This window comes from Perissodus microlepis, chromosome 20, assembly GCF_051167445.1.
Source record: "Perissodus microlepis isolate ML-2025 ecotype Zambia chromosome 20, ASM5116744v1, whole genome shotgun sequence".
Taxonomy (NCBI): Eukaryota; Metazoa; Chordata; class Actinopteri; order Cichliformes; family Cichlidae; genus Perissodus; species Perissodus microlepis.
The window spans coordinates 32,934,365-32,948,859 of record NC_140480.1 but is presented as its reverse complement, the minus strand read 5'-3'; the positions used below and the strand labels follow the sequence as shown (position 1 = coordinate 32,948,859).

At 39.4% G+C, this 14,495-nt stretch overlaps 1 protein-coding gene across 1 annotated transcript in view; it reads left to right on the top strand.

Annotated features, from left to right (window-relative positions):
* plxna3 (plexin A3) overlaps window positions 1-14,495 on the top strand; it is a 148,953-nt gene that overhangs the window by 125,139 nt on the left and 9,319 nt on the right. Inside the window, exons 24-37 of the mRNA XM_084917251.1 lie at window positions 1,827-2,061; window positions 2,140-2,282; window positions 3,384-3,539; window positions 3,683-3,783; window positions 4,129-4,195; window positions 4,482-4,628; window positions 6,167-6,326; window positions 7,659-7,762; window positions 10,521-10,617; window positions 12,034-12,111; window positions 12,579-12,691; window positions 12,985-13,154; window positions 13,261-13,473; window positions 14,024-14,174. Coding sequence (XP_084773377.1) covers window positions 1,827-2,061; window positions 2,140-2,282; window positions 3,384-3,539; window positions 3,683-3,783; window positions 4,129-4,195; window positions 4,482-4,628; window positions 6,167-6,326; window positions 7,659-7,762; window positions 10,521-10,617; window positions 12,034-12,111; window positions 12,579-12,691; window positions 12,985-13,154; window positions 13,261-13,473; window positions 14,024-14,174 — 1,935 coding nt within the window. The remainder of the gene's footprint in view (window positions 1-1,826; window positions 2,062-2,139; window positions 2,283-3,383; window positions 3,540-3,682; window positions 3,784-4,128; window positions 4,196-4,481; window positions 4,629-6,166; window positions 6,327-7,658; window positions 7,763-10,520; window positions 10,618-12,033; window positions 12,112-12,578; window positions 12,692-12,984; window positions 13,155-13,260; window positions 13,474-14,023; window positions 14,175-14,495) is intronic.

Sequence of the window (14,495 nt, the reverse complement as noted above, 5' to 3'; positions counted from 1 at the left end):
AGGTTTTTTGAATACCTGTAAGTGGATTTGGCTTTTCTCCTCCATCTACCAGGATTCACTAAAGTATCACATGAAAAACAAGCCTAAAATAGCTTTGATGTGACTTTGTCTAAGTCATAGACACTGACTATGTTTACATGGACTTGAGTATCCTGGCCGTGAACTACTTTTTGAAGGGAGAACAGAGACAGGAAGAGGAGGAGTAGGAGGATAAGGAGGAAAAGGAGGGGGTCTTTATAAAGGTGAAAGTCATTAAGTGCAGCCGCAGGGAGTCATGGGTAATTGGTTCAATATCACATATCATAGAGTGACACACACACTCACACAGAGTAATGTTTCCCTGACTTCAGAGGACATTGCACTGCCTTACACTCATTTCCTGAAGACTAAATTTAGCCCAAGCGTAACCTTACATAACCGACAAATACGAAACAAACAAAAGCAAGAACATTTTCAGATATATGAGAAAAAAAATGTAATTAATAATAAGAAATAATCATTTCTTTACACATGAATGAGATATACACAGCTCAGCCTGTGGAAGAAATGAATAAACTGTTATCACTTATATGATTTACCTTATGGGGACTTTTTTGTCCCCACGTAGTGGTTTTGTACATACATTCATGTCCTCACAACACCATGTATACAAACACACACACACACACAGAGCTCTTCAAAGTGAAGTTGGTATCAATGAACAGAACCTCCTACGAGACAAACTATTGATATATTATTAAAAGTATCGATTATCATTTCAGAATGCCTCCCTCCCCTCCGGCGTCTGTTCATATCTTCTTTATCATTTATTTATCAGTTTGTTCATAGTACCTTCATCTGTTGTAGAATCGATATTAAAAGGCTGTAAAGAGAAAACACTTTAATGAAACATTAATACAAGAGACAACAAAGATAATGAAAGACGTATAACATGAAGATCTATCTCTGTGTGTGTTTATACATTAACTGTATAATTTGTTACAATTTTGTCTCTTTAAAAGACTGAAAATCTGTATTCTCATGCAACAAAGTATCATTACCAAAGTTACTGTGTAACATCTGCACAGTGGATGGCAGCATTTAAAACTTTACAGTTTTTCTTTAACCAAAGCTAAACTGTGTTAGTTATGAAGGATTTAACAGAGTAATTTAAGGGAGGAATTGTACTTAAAGCAGCAAAATGCCTCAATTCAGATAATTCCATACAGTTTTATTCATATTGTGCCAGTTAACAACAGCTTTATATTATAAACTGAATATTAGTGAATCACAACTATCGGACGGGTATAAACAAGCACATTAGCGTCACAGTTATGGGATCATTCGGGGTCTTCTGATCCAGCCGTAAATATAAGATATAAGATGTGCCTGTCTCCTGGACCCAAATTGGGAGCTGTTTCACAGGAGAGAGGCCTGATAGCTGACGACTGTGTCTCCCATTCGACTTTTGGAAACTCTAAATACCTCGAGCAATCCTACAGTTTGAGAGAGAAGTGCTCTAGTATAATAGTATGATATCATGAGGTCTTTAAGACATGATGATCATCCAGGACTTTGAGAGCTAAAGGGTTTTAAATGTAACTCTGGATTTAACAGGGGGCCGTTAAAAGAGGCTAATATAAGAAAAATATGTGACTTTTTGATGACAGTCCATTTCATGAAGCTTTCATGACAATATGAGTCTTTATGGCACTTTGAAATAAGGTATGACAACTGTGAGATAATCAAAAGTAGATAAAAAGTTATGAAATTGATCAAAAGAAAAAAAAACTTTGATGTTGGGAGGTAACCGTGTCATAAACACGTTTTTGTTCCGTCTTCTGTAGATCTTGGTGGGTGGTCTGGAGTACTCCCCGGGCATGCTCCATATCTACTCCGACAGTGCCTTGACGCTGCCTGCCATCATTGGGATCGGAGCAGGCGGAGGCGTGCTGCTCATCGCGATCATCGCAGTGTTGATCGCTTACAAGAGGAAGACCCGTGATGCCGACCGCACGCTCAAACGCCTCCAGCTGCAGATGGACAACCTGGAGAGCCGGGTGGCGCTAGAGTGCAAAGAGGGTGCGTTCTGCCTTCCTTCCTTACCTCCAGTCCTTCCCTCTATGGTGATTTGTTTTAACGTTATTCTTCCTCTCGCAGCCTTTGCGGAGCTGCAGACAGACATCCAAGAACTTACCAATGACATGGATGGAGTGAAGATTCCCTTCTTGGAATATCGGACATACACCATGAGGGTCATGTTCCCAGGGATAGAAGAACACCCCGTCCTCAAAGAGCTTGACGTATGTACAATACGGCAGGATGTTCGGATCTTTGAGTCTCTGGTCTCTGGATCCACAGCCGCAATTTTTCCCTGATCATAATAACAGGGTGTGGCAGCAAATCAGCCCACAGGTGGAAAGATTTTCCTAAACTTAGTGAACTATAATTTCCAGAGATTAGTTTTTCTTCCCTCATCGTGGATTTATATTTAAATTATTTCTGTAGATTATTACTGGGGTTTTTTTTAGGTTTATTCCTATTTATTTCTATTTTTAAAAAAAGACAAAATCTCCTTCTTTCAGGCTTAAACATTTATATTTGTGATGTTTTATTTATATTTATTCTAATTTTACTTAGTTTAACCAGGTTTATTCAAACATTTTATGTTTATTCATATTTATTTCCCCTTTAGGTTTATTGAAATTTGTTTAGTTCTGTTTTCAGGTTTTGTTTTCTAATTTGATCAGAACTTTGTCAGTTTTATTGAAAGTTGTTCTCATTCATATCTTTAGGTTTATTGTCTGTTGTACAGATTTGTTCATCTTTTATTTTTTTCACGTTTTTTCCTATTTCAGTTTGGTTCTTTGTTCATGGTTACTTACATTTATTATATTTGTTCATGGTTACTTACATTTATTATATTTGTTCATGGTTACTTACATTTATTATATTTGTTCAGGGTTACTTACATTTATTCCACATCTGTCAGGTTTGTTCATGTTTATTCAGGTTCATTCTGCTTTTGTCATCTGGTTGAGTTTATTGCTCTTTCATTCTTTAATCCTCCAGGGCTTATTTATTAAATCCATTTAAATTTATGATGGTTTTTCAGATTAATAACAACTTGTACAAATTTAGTCTTTTTTCAGTCCTAGCTTGGTTAACTTGCCTTGTTCTGATTTATTTCCACATGTTCAGGTCTTAGGTTTTGGGGGGTTTGTTTAGGATTTTTCTAGTTTATTTAGATTTATCAACTAAATAATGAATTTATATTTATATCACTGTGGATTTGTTGATGTTTATTTGGTTTACTGATGTTATCTTTAACCTCTGACCTGACCTCTTGGTGAGACGACTCTCTGTTTGTGTTTAAATAACTAAGTGCACATGCATCTGTTTAGTCTCCAGCCAATGTGGAGAAAGCTCTGCGTCTCTTCAGCCAGCTGCTGAACAACAAGATGTTCCTGCTGACCTTCATCCACACGCTGGAGGCTCAGAGGTCGTTCTCCATGAGAGACAGGGGGAACGTCGCCTCCCTGCTCATGGCTGCTCTGCAGGTATCTGTCACAGTGCTACAGCCTGCTAATTATGCTGGTTACTACACCTGTAGTGATAGCAGTAGAGGCTTGTAAACCTATTATGAGTTAAAAAAAATTAAATAATTGCTGAGCGGTTAAACTCTTTGTCTTTGCCTCTTCAGGGTCGGATGGAATATGCTACAGTGGTGTTAAAACAGCTGCTGGCCGACCTGATTGAGAAAAACCTGGAGAACAGAAACCATCCCAAACTGCTGCTGAGGAGGTGCGTTCCCTACTGTTCACTTTAACTTTGACTGTTTTCAGTGTGAGTGGGTGGTCACACCTGGAATATTAAAGCTGATCTGCTGAATGAATCCACGTCTGGCTGAGTAACAGCCTGCACTAAATGTGTCGCATCCCATTTCTAAGAGCTACTTCAGAATAAAAGTCCTTGTTTATGAAGCCGGTGTAGCAGCCCTGTCTTTTCTCCTTCAACCCCCAAATCCCTGCCTCCTGCTCTCTAACTGACCTCATTAAGCTCTTCCTGTCCAATTTGATGTGACCAATCAGGAAAGAGCAGGAGTTAATGTTTTCACTAATGACCTCCGACCTGTATATATGTGTTTAGGACCGAGTCTGTTGCTGAGAAGATGCTGACGAACTGGTTCACTTTCCTCCTCCATCGATTCCTCAAGGTACACCATCCTCTCTGCTTTTTCCTTCCTTCCTTCCTACCTTTCCTCCTGCTCCCCCTAATTGACCTCATTAAAGTCTGCCTCTCAACTCTGAGCGTGACCAATCAGATCAGAGCTGCAGCTAATTTATTCATAGGGAATGAAGGGGATTGGCTTAAATCCCCCTGATGAGTTTTGAGGATTAAACTGTAGTAATGAACCTGGCTTTCCTCCTTCTCTTCTTTGCTCCTTTTAAAAAAAATCTCCCCTCCTTCCCTTCATTTCCTCCCCTCTTCCTGTCCTTCAGGAGTGTGCGGGCGAGCCTCTCTTCATGCTGTATTGTGCCATAAAGCAGCAGATGGAGAAGGGACCAATTGACGCCATCACCGGAGAAGCTCGTTATTCTCTCAGTGAAGACAAACTCATCCGACAGCAGATCGACTACAAACAGCTGGTAACGCACACGCGCACCCACACCAAGCAAAATTAAATACAGCAGTTTGAGCTGTGACTGAGTGGAGCTGCGGTGAGAATAGACTGCTGGTTTCACCATATTTTGGTAGTTTTGTTTATTAGTTATAAACCACATTTCCAGCCTTAGCTTTGTCAAGTCATTCCTAGAGAAATTTGATGAAATAAAGCACACGGCCGTTTAAAAAAGACAAAAAACGCTACATATTTATTCACATTACTTTCCAGTGTAGTGTAAAGATAAAGGACATGTAAGCTTCAATCATACATCAACTTCACTGCAGTAACCCAAGTCCTCGTGGCCCATTGACGGCTAAATGCTAAACATAACAGCGTGTCCATAATAACATATTATACTGGAAACAAACCGGGTAACTGATTTTTGACTTGACCTAAAATAACTTCCCAAAAAAAGCCATCTATTAAAAATTCGCAATGACAAATGGAAATAATTAAATTTGTTAAAAAATCTTCTGTAGATATTTATGATTTTTTAAATGAATGCATTAATTTAGATGCCATGAATAATGAAGTGAAGCTCTAATGTGATATTACCTCCATTAAATCTTTGTTTTATTGACAGGCACCTTCTGTATCATTACCCAACAGAAAGATTTTAAATGACAGCACGCCACGTCGGGGGTTTTTCAGTGAATAGCAGTGTTGAAATATGCAGTATAAGTTTATACTATAGCAGCACGTTTAACCCAGAGCTCTCAGTCTGTCAGCTGTCTTGTTTGTTTGTTCCCTCCACGTTTACCCAAGGTCAATAATTAGTGTTAATTTAACTAATTTAGACTTAATCTGTTAATAAAAATCAATTTCATAGAAAACAAATGCAATTTTTGTAATTGATAACCTCAAAACAAACATTTATATCACTAAATGAGGGAGTGCTTTCCAGAACAGTCTACGTTAGTCTTTAATTGCGTGCTATACGATATAGCTGAGTAGTGTGTGAGTGTATGAGTACAATATGTTTCTTATTTTATTTGAAATACACAGCTGGCTACTGACTTGTTCCCCATAATTTTGCAGCAGGAACCAGCAGTGTTTTATTGGTACCTGATTCATACAATAAACTCACCCTGTAAATTGCAGGCTCCCTTATAACGTGTTACAGATGAGTCCTTTAACTCACCACAAAGTGGATTTTGTTGCGTTCACTGTATCCATAGCAACAAGCATCATTGAAGCACAGAAGCAGGATGTTTACGACCACTCGGTGTTGTTTTCTGTCGGGGGTCTGCGGCGAATGAAAGTTCAGTGTTTGTCACACCAGCTGGGGATTATTATAAATTATATAAAAGGTGTGTGTTTGGGGGGGGGAGCATGTTAAGTCAGTGAGGGTCCTCGAAAAGACTGTGTGTGTGTGTGCGTGTGTGTGTGGTTAAAAATATCCAATTTAACAGCCAGTGACGTTTTCCTCGCTGTGACAACACTGTGGTAAACACACAAGCAGCAGCTTAATAAAGTTTGGTGCAGACAGATGAGTCTCTGCTTTCTCTCTCGCCGTCTCAGACGCTGATGTGCATCCCCCCTGAGGGTGAAGTTGGGACTGAGGTGCCGGTGAAGGTGCTGAACTGCGACACAGTCACTCAGGTCAAAGACAAACTGCTGGACGCTGTTTACAAAGGAATCCCATACTCGCAGAGACCTCAGGCCGACGACATGGACTTGGGTAACTACTGACAGATATCCTACTTCAAGAAAAGGCGTAGACAGTATAAAACATGGATGTAGCTTTTCATCTGCAAAGTGCATTCTTTCTAATAGCCTGCAGGGGGCGACTCCACTGGATGCAGAAGAAGTCTTGCTGTTTCAAAGTTTTTGAGAAAACTGCGCTAGTTGTCACTCAGTGTATGGCCTCCGTTGCTGTTTCAAAGCCTAATTAAATAGAACACGAGATTATTTTGGTAATAATGGTCGTTACCGGAGTCACAAAGGTGGCTACAGTCGGGTACATTCACTGGTTTATAACTTATGAAAGGACTTTGCTAAGCAATGGATGACATCTCTGTGGCTGTGATGTGATTTTTACATAAACTTTGGATTAGCTCAGAAAATATTTTCATGTTTAACAGCATAACATCTACAAATCAATGTTGCTTTTCTAGTTTTTGAGACATAATTGCAATTGCTATATGTAAGACGCTACTGTTACTCAGTGAGTTTAACGTCACCATCACCACTCAGGTCCTGTCTTCAGTGTGATGGGGTTTAATGTCCCCAACAACCCGCCAGCTGCTAGTTAGTCCCCAGTTACACAGGACTAAAGACCAGTTGGCAACTCCCTGGCAACCACTGTGGCTAGATAAAAATGTGTTTCCTTAACTGGTTGGCAAGCAGTGGGAGTTGCTGGTAGTAAACAGGCAAAACTGGTGGCAACCGCAATGCAAACCAGAAAGAGAAAGCGTTAGCCTTCAAAGTAAAAGTTCCATCTTTTAAAATGGACTGTTACAGTTACACAGCACTACTTCTACTTCAGTTAGAGTTTGTATTGCACCTTTCACAGTTTTGCTGCATCTCAGCAAGTAGTTGACTGATAATTTTATACAAGTTGCCTGCAGCAATTGCTAGAAACCACAACCACTGTGGCTGATTTTACCTAGAGACAGCCAGCAAACTCAGCACTGCTTACAAACCAGTCAGGGGATGCTAATTTATCCCTAGTGGGGGGAAAAATAAAAAACCCTGTACCACCGAGTAAACAGTCACTACGCATGTGAGTTCTTGGTAAATGCATCTTCTGAGACACACGATACCTGCAAAATATACTTGTGTATCTAATAATTGTATTAAATTAGGTGAATACATGTATGAATGACAAAATGAGGAGAATAGGTCCCCATTAATCAGAATTTCAGTAAATAATAAAATGTCAGTAAAAATAAATCAGTTACATACTCCAGCAGAGAGTCCTCAAACTTAAACCCAGTTCATTTAAAACACGACTGCAGTTCGGGGTTGGGTGGACAGTTCTCTGATGCTTTGTCTGTGCTCGTGATGTCAGAGTGGCGTCAGGGTCGGCTCACAAGGATCATCCTGCAGGACGAAGACGTGACAACTAAGATAGAGAGCGACTGGAAGAGACTCAACACGCTGGCGCACTACCAGGTACAAACGTGTATTTACTGCAGAGATCACCTGAAAGTTTGTTTGTTAGCAGTTTCATCCACATGAAACCTTTTAGTAAGAATATATATTTTCTCCACATTTGAAACATTTTCAGTAAAGAAACTTTTAACTGTTTAGCTTGTCTAGTTAACATAAATACCATTTATTATTATTTTCCCTATTTTTTATTCCTTTCTTTGTTCTTGTCCCACAGTGCTTTAATTCACCTCTTCCCTTCACTCCTTGTATGTATTTAGTCTGTATTTCTGTCCTCGGTCTGTCGGCTGATTCGGATTTCTGTACAGCCTACACCGTAACCTGCACAAGTGGCTGATGCTGCTGCCGCCAGTCACTTGTGTGCACGATGGAGACAAAATGTTAGGAGAGTGGTATTCACACGTTTTTCCCAAACACTCCAGCAAAAAGTATCCTGAACATCACAGCTGGAATCAATGGTGCTTAACAGACCAATCACAATTGTCGAGAGCTTTAAAAGTGCAGTTACATTTCTACCAGCAGCAGGTCAGGTTATGTCTCCACTATACAGTAAAAAGGAAGGTAGTGTTCATATTTCCACCCCTGATTTTAGCACCATTGTGTTAATAACTGAAGACCTTATGTAAGAATTAGAGATGGACCGATCCGATATTACGTATTGGTATCGGTCCGATACTGACGTAAATTACTGGATCGGATATCGGAGAGAAATAAAAAATGTAATCCGATCCATTAAATATCAAAAAAGCACCTCACAAAACTTGCAACACCGCGTAACTCGGCTCATAACCGTAGCACGTCGCAGCAGTGTGGTCACGTGATAGAGCGGCTGTGTGTATTTGTAGCCTCACTACCAAACCAGCATTTCATCTCAGATGAAGTGATCCCAGAGAGAAGTAAAGCAAGTGTGTAAGTTCATCTCTGAATGTTTGTAAAGCATTCCAGCCTTAAGCTTAACAACCGATATATGGACTGACTGGCTCTTCTCTCTCCCTCCCTCTTCTGTTGCTACTTCAATCATGAAACTGCTTAATGATCAGCTGATCGGCTTTTCTGTCGCAAGTCCGTCTCTCTTGTTTGTTTTTGGCCCACTTTGCGCCAGAAAGAGGAAACCAGCGGCTGAACAACAGCAGCAGGTTTAAGCTTGATAAGCTGTTGTTAGAATTTATTTAATATTACTTTCTACACCAGGATCCTTTTCTACCAGCTGACGGCTGGTAACTGTGCAGGGGCGGATCTAGCAAAGTTTAGCCAGGGGGGCCAATAGGGCATGAACAGGGAAAAGGGGGCACAAAGACATACTTTTCTTTCTTATTCTTATTTAAAATGTCTCGCTTTTATTAAATAATTATCTGAATCTTACACACAAAGTTTTAATCTGATGTAAAATATATAGAAGTCCATTACTGTATATAGTAACTGTTAAGTCTAATATACCCTAGTAAGCTATAGTACTTTTTCCTTTGGAAAGGTACCATCTGTGCAGTCTGCAATTCTGTAGAAGAAAGATGTTGAATCTATTTAATTATTCTTGAAAAATAATTTATTTATGTGCATTTTTTTTCACACTGCATCAAATTAAAGTTGATTACGTCGATTAAGCATCATGAGGTGGAGGGTGGGGGGGTGGTTAACTATTTTTTTTTGCTATTAGTTAGGTTGCTTAATATTTCTGCTAAGTACTCTTTAAAATACCAGAATAGGGAGGATGGAGCAGGTTTAAGTTTATTAGACTGATCAGTATTGCTGAACTATGAATTATTTTGGGTGCAGTGTATTTTTTGCATACAGGTATAACAGAATAGCTTTAGTGTTGTTGTTTATTTAAACTTGAGTATGAACTTATACAAAATGCAGCAATATATTAAAAAAACAGTTTTATTGATTAAAAAACACACTATATCGGATTCATATCGGTATCGGCAGATATCCAAATTTATTATATCGGTATCGGTATCGGACATAAAAAAGTGGTATCGTGTCATCTCTAGTAAGAATACATACAAGTCTTTCATTAATAGCTTAGTAGAATTCCTGACTTTTGCACACTAATGGGAAACATTACTTTGTGACAGAAACCAGCCGAACATGTTATTTGGTGAAAAGAACAGATGCTTTACTTGAATAAGTCAATAAATCTTCTCAGTTTTCTTTCACAAATACAAGAAAGAATTGAAAATTAGACAGTTTGAAGCTACTGGCAACCATAAGCCAAACCTTTGAACCCAGACAGCACCAAAGCTTTGATTTACGTGACATTATCCAGGAAAACTCTTAGAATTTAACATAATGTAATGGAACATACTATATAGTATAAGGCAACATAAAATTCTATTGCATAAAGTATTGTGATATAGTGTAGCTTGCTTAAAACATAATGTAATCTAATATACATACAGTATAAGATCATTTTGAGGATTAAGAAGACTATTGAAGATGTAATAGAATGAAAGAATGGTCTAATGTAAGTATACAGTCAGTCCACTTCATAATACTTAAACGGCACTCGTAAAATGACTGTGCAGCTGCAGATTGAAAACATTTTCTCTTGCCGATTTATTAAAATCTCAGCGGCCTGTGCACCCTCGCTCTCTGTTTGAGCTCCGAGCAAGTTCGTGTTCTTCATCAGCTCCTGCAGCGGCACGTGTGGATTTTATCAAGATTGTGGACGGGATAAGAATCGACTGGCTGAACGGATAATTAGTCAGCTGATTGATGGAGCGATTGGCTGACTAACTGATGTTTCACTGTGCATTGCTAGGTAACAGACGGCTCCGTGGTGGCGCTCGTCCAGAAGCAGGTTTCTGCCTACAACATCGCCAACTCCTTCACCTTCACCAGATCGCTGAGCAGATACGGTACTGAGCGCGCTCACACACACACACACACACACACACACACACACACACACACACAGTTGTTAGGTTTTCTTGCTGGCCAGTTCTGCATCGTGTTTTATTGGCAGGGGTAATGGTTTCCAGACTTTTCATATATCAAATGCATCATTCTGGTTTATTTCACCTGACTGTATTTCCCGTTTCTATTACCTCCTCATAGGTCATGCAAACTTTTCATTCTCTACCACATTGCACATATATCAAGAAATGGAGGAAAGTTTAATTTAGCAACAGTCCAAACATTTTTTTAAATTTGCTGTACTGCCTGTACACGCTGCAGAAATGCCAGCATATCTGTACTGTTTTTAACAAACCTGAGGTAGCCTGGAGTCCTTCAAGTTTCAAGGTTATCATGACTGCCAATGGCATCGCCCGCTTGGACCGAATCCGCCACAGTATTAACACTGTGGTGGACTGCTGGCTCTAAAAGCAGCTCAGTGCATCCATTCAATTTGCTTATAAATCAAAGTAATGAGGGTTTGAAACGTCTTCACAAACTTCACAAAGAATGCTTTATGCTTCCTCCTTCTTCTGGTTTTTAAACTCGTACCATGATCTGGATTACTGGTAACCTGTACGGGCAACCCAACCTCTACAGGAAGTCTCTCTCTTTTGTGTTTGAGCACAGCAGGAACTTGCAACTATCAAAGTTAGAAGAACGGCGTTTTTAGTCTTTAGTCTTTTGATATGAGTATACGGTGATTGATTTAGACAGTGTGGCAACACCATCAATCACCATCTTCAAACATGTTTTTAGGAAACAGTTGGCTCCAAAACTGGAAGCAAACACAGAGGATTGGACCGACAGTGAAGTGACAGAGAAAATCTAACACGATATTCACTCATCAAAATGAATTTTTTGTTCTCATGTCTTCTCAGCTTGCTACCTTCAGTGTCTGCCCACAGCTAGTTAACGTGAAGAGGAAATAAATGTATTTAACACGTCTGAGAGTCACAATAACTTTGGAGGTGGAAAGTAAAAGTTAGCACAACTCAGTGAGACGCTACAGACGAATTAATGGGGAACACAGCAGTCAGAAATAATAATAATCTGAGATTGATTTAATCCATAACACTTGCGAGATTACAGCGTTTACATTCCGTTGGTGAAAATAAATTTTACACAGATGTATTTTTGAGGGCGTTACAAGTTATACAGATGTGGTTTGTTGGAAGTTATGCACAATGACTGTTTACCTTTATAGCTATAGCAGCTGTGTGGAAAAAAGTGAAAGTTTCGTTTATATCCAGGCCAGATGTTGTTGTTCAGTTCTCACCATTAAAGCACAGTATTGACTCACAAAATCAGTGTTCAGCCTCTTCTTTTCTAACCAGATGACTAATCAGGACCATCTTTCTCTCTGTTTGTGCCATCAGAGTCTTTACTGAGAACATCCAGCAGTCCCGACAGCCTGAGATCCAGAGCTCCAATGATCACCCCAGACCAGGAAACAGGTAATATGGTAGTAGATATACTCAGATATAGTAGCTTTCTTTACATTAGGATACATCTGTGGTGTTTTCATGTGTTAGACCTTTAAGTTTGTTTCAAAGATGCTGTGAAAGATGAACAGGATTCATTGCTTGTGTTGAGACAGCATTACATTTAACTTCTGTGACAGCACAGTCATGATCTTTGATATCCTTGGACGTTTTGTCTATCTCAGACAAAAACTCTGCCAAGAAAAAGGAAATTATATTATCTAATTACCAAAAATGATAATATTGGAGTTCTATAGTTAATGAATAACACCTGAAATAGAGTTTGACACAGGGTACCTACAGAGTGATGCCAGTTTTTGGCAAATTTGCAGGTAATTGCTTCAAATAAATTGATAATAAACCAAAGCAAGGAGTAAAACTGAGACTTCTGTGGCTTCTGGAAAACTGGGATTGGTAATCGAGCCTTTGTGTCTTTCCAGGAACTAAACTGTGGCACCTGGTGAAAAATCATGAGCACAGCGACCAGAGAGAAGGAGACCGTGGCAGCAAGATGGTTTCTGAAATCTACCTGACCAGACTTCTAGCAACCAAGGTACCTCAAACAAAACAGCACAAGCCTTCACAGATGTCAGTGTGGGGCTTAAGATTAAAGTTACAGTAATGCCTTAAAGTATTGCTGTAATAATCATCTTCATTGTACGCAGAGACTGTAGTTTCACAAGATGTACATTTTGTATATTATAATCTAGTTTAAGCAAAGTAGGTAAAATGTTACCATAATTTTAACCGTCTGAATTTGTCCAATGTTTCTGGTTAATGTTCTTTTTTTTTCTATTATCTAATTTTTAAATATTTAAACCTTTGTTTTGGTCCTCGCACCAACAGGGGACGCTGCAGAAGTTTGTGGATGACCTGTTTGAGACTGTGTTTAGCACCGCCCATCGTGGCTCTGCACTCCCATTGGCCATAAAATACATGTTCGACTTCTTAGACGAGCAGGCCGACAAACGACAGATAACTGACCCAGACGTCCGACACACCTGGAAGAGCAACTGGTGAGAGAAAGTTGCTCAAGAATGTGGATTTTAAAAAATAATTATAAGGTAAAGTCACAGCTGTTTAAATGTTTTTTTAAAACATCTCTTTTCTCTGTTCTTGCAGCCTTCCTCTCAGGTTCTGGGTGAATGTTATTAAGAATCCTCAGTTTGTGTTCGACATCCACAAGAGCAGCATCACCGACGCTTGCTTGTCAGTCGTCGCTCAGACCTTCATGGATTCCTGCTCGACGTCTGAACATCGGCTCGGCAAAGACTCTCCATCCAACAAACTGCTCTACGCAAAGGACATCCCCAACTACAAGAGCTGGGTGGAAAGGTAGATAGCACGCTAACTTATTAACTAATACATCCTGTGTAAAGCAAGTATCTAACATGCTAATTAATTTATATATTTAAGAACAATAAATGAGTGAGCTGGGTTTAGGTGTAAATAACCAGTTAACTAACCTGCTAATATTAGCTGATGCCATGTGACAAGAAAGTGGCTGATCAATATAACCAGTCAGAATTAATATAGTTACTACAGTAGTAACTATAAAGTAGTAGTAGTTACTACAGCTTAATTTACATTCTGAAGAGCAGAACTGTAGAAAGAAAGAAAGAAAGAAAGAAAGAAAGAAAGAAGAAAGGCTTGCAGAGACTGAGACTCTTGCCTTATTAGAATAATAGTATGGGGTCATAATCACATTAATTAGTGCTGATGATTAATAAGGCCTGCTCATGCAAAATGTAAAAATATTACACCATTAGAGCTGGCGACTTGGGTAATTATCCTGGTAAATTAACCCAAAAGCTACACATTAACTTGCTGATGCAGTTAAAGTCTGAAGTTAGTCACCACAACTAACTTTGTCTGTGTCCTTCAGGTATTACAGGGATATAGCCAAGATGCCTAGCATCAGCGATCAGGACATGGACGCATACCTGGTGGAGCAGTCCCGACTCCACGGAAATGAGTTCAACACACTGAGTGCACTCAGCGAGCTCTACTTCTACATCAACAAGTACAAGGAAGAGGTGAGTGAGTTAGTAACTTTGAGGTTTGACATTGGCATTCACTACATGACTGATGTTGTAAAAGCAACTAACACGACCTTCCAGCTCTTTGGTTCCCCTTAAGACTTGCCTCATCAACTTACCTTACATGGCAGTAAAATAATAAATCAGCTAGTCATCCAACCCTGACCTTGAGCAAGACGATCCTTTCCCAGATCCTCTGAACCACTCGTAGCACCTCTATCAAAATAACATTTTCACTGATGCACGAACAAGTTTGTTTATATCAGGGACATGAAGCAATACCCTTAGCTGATATCATTTCTTCTGTTTTTCCCGCAT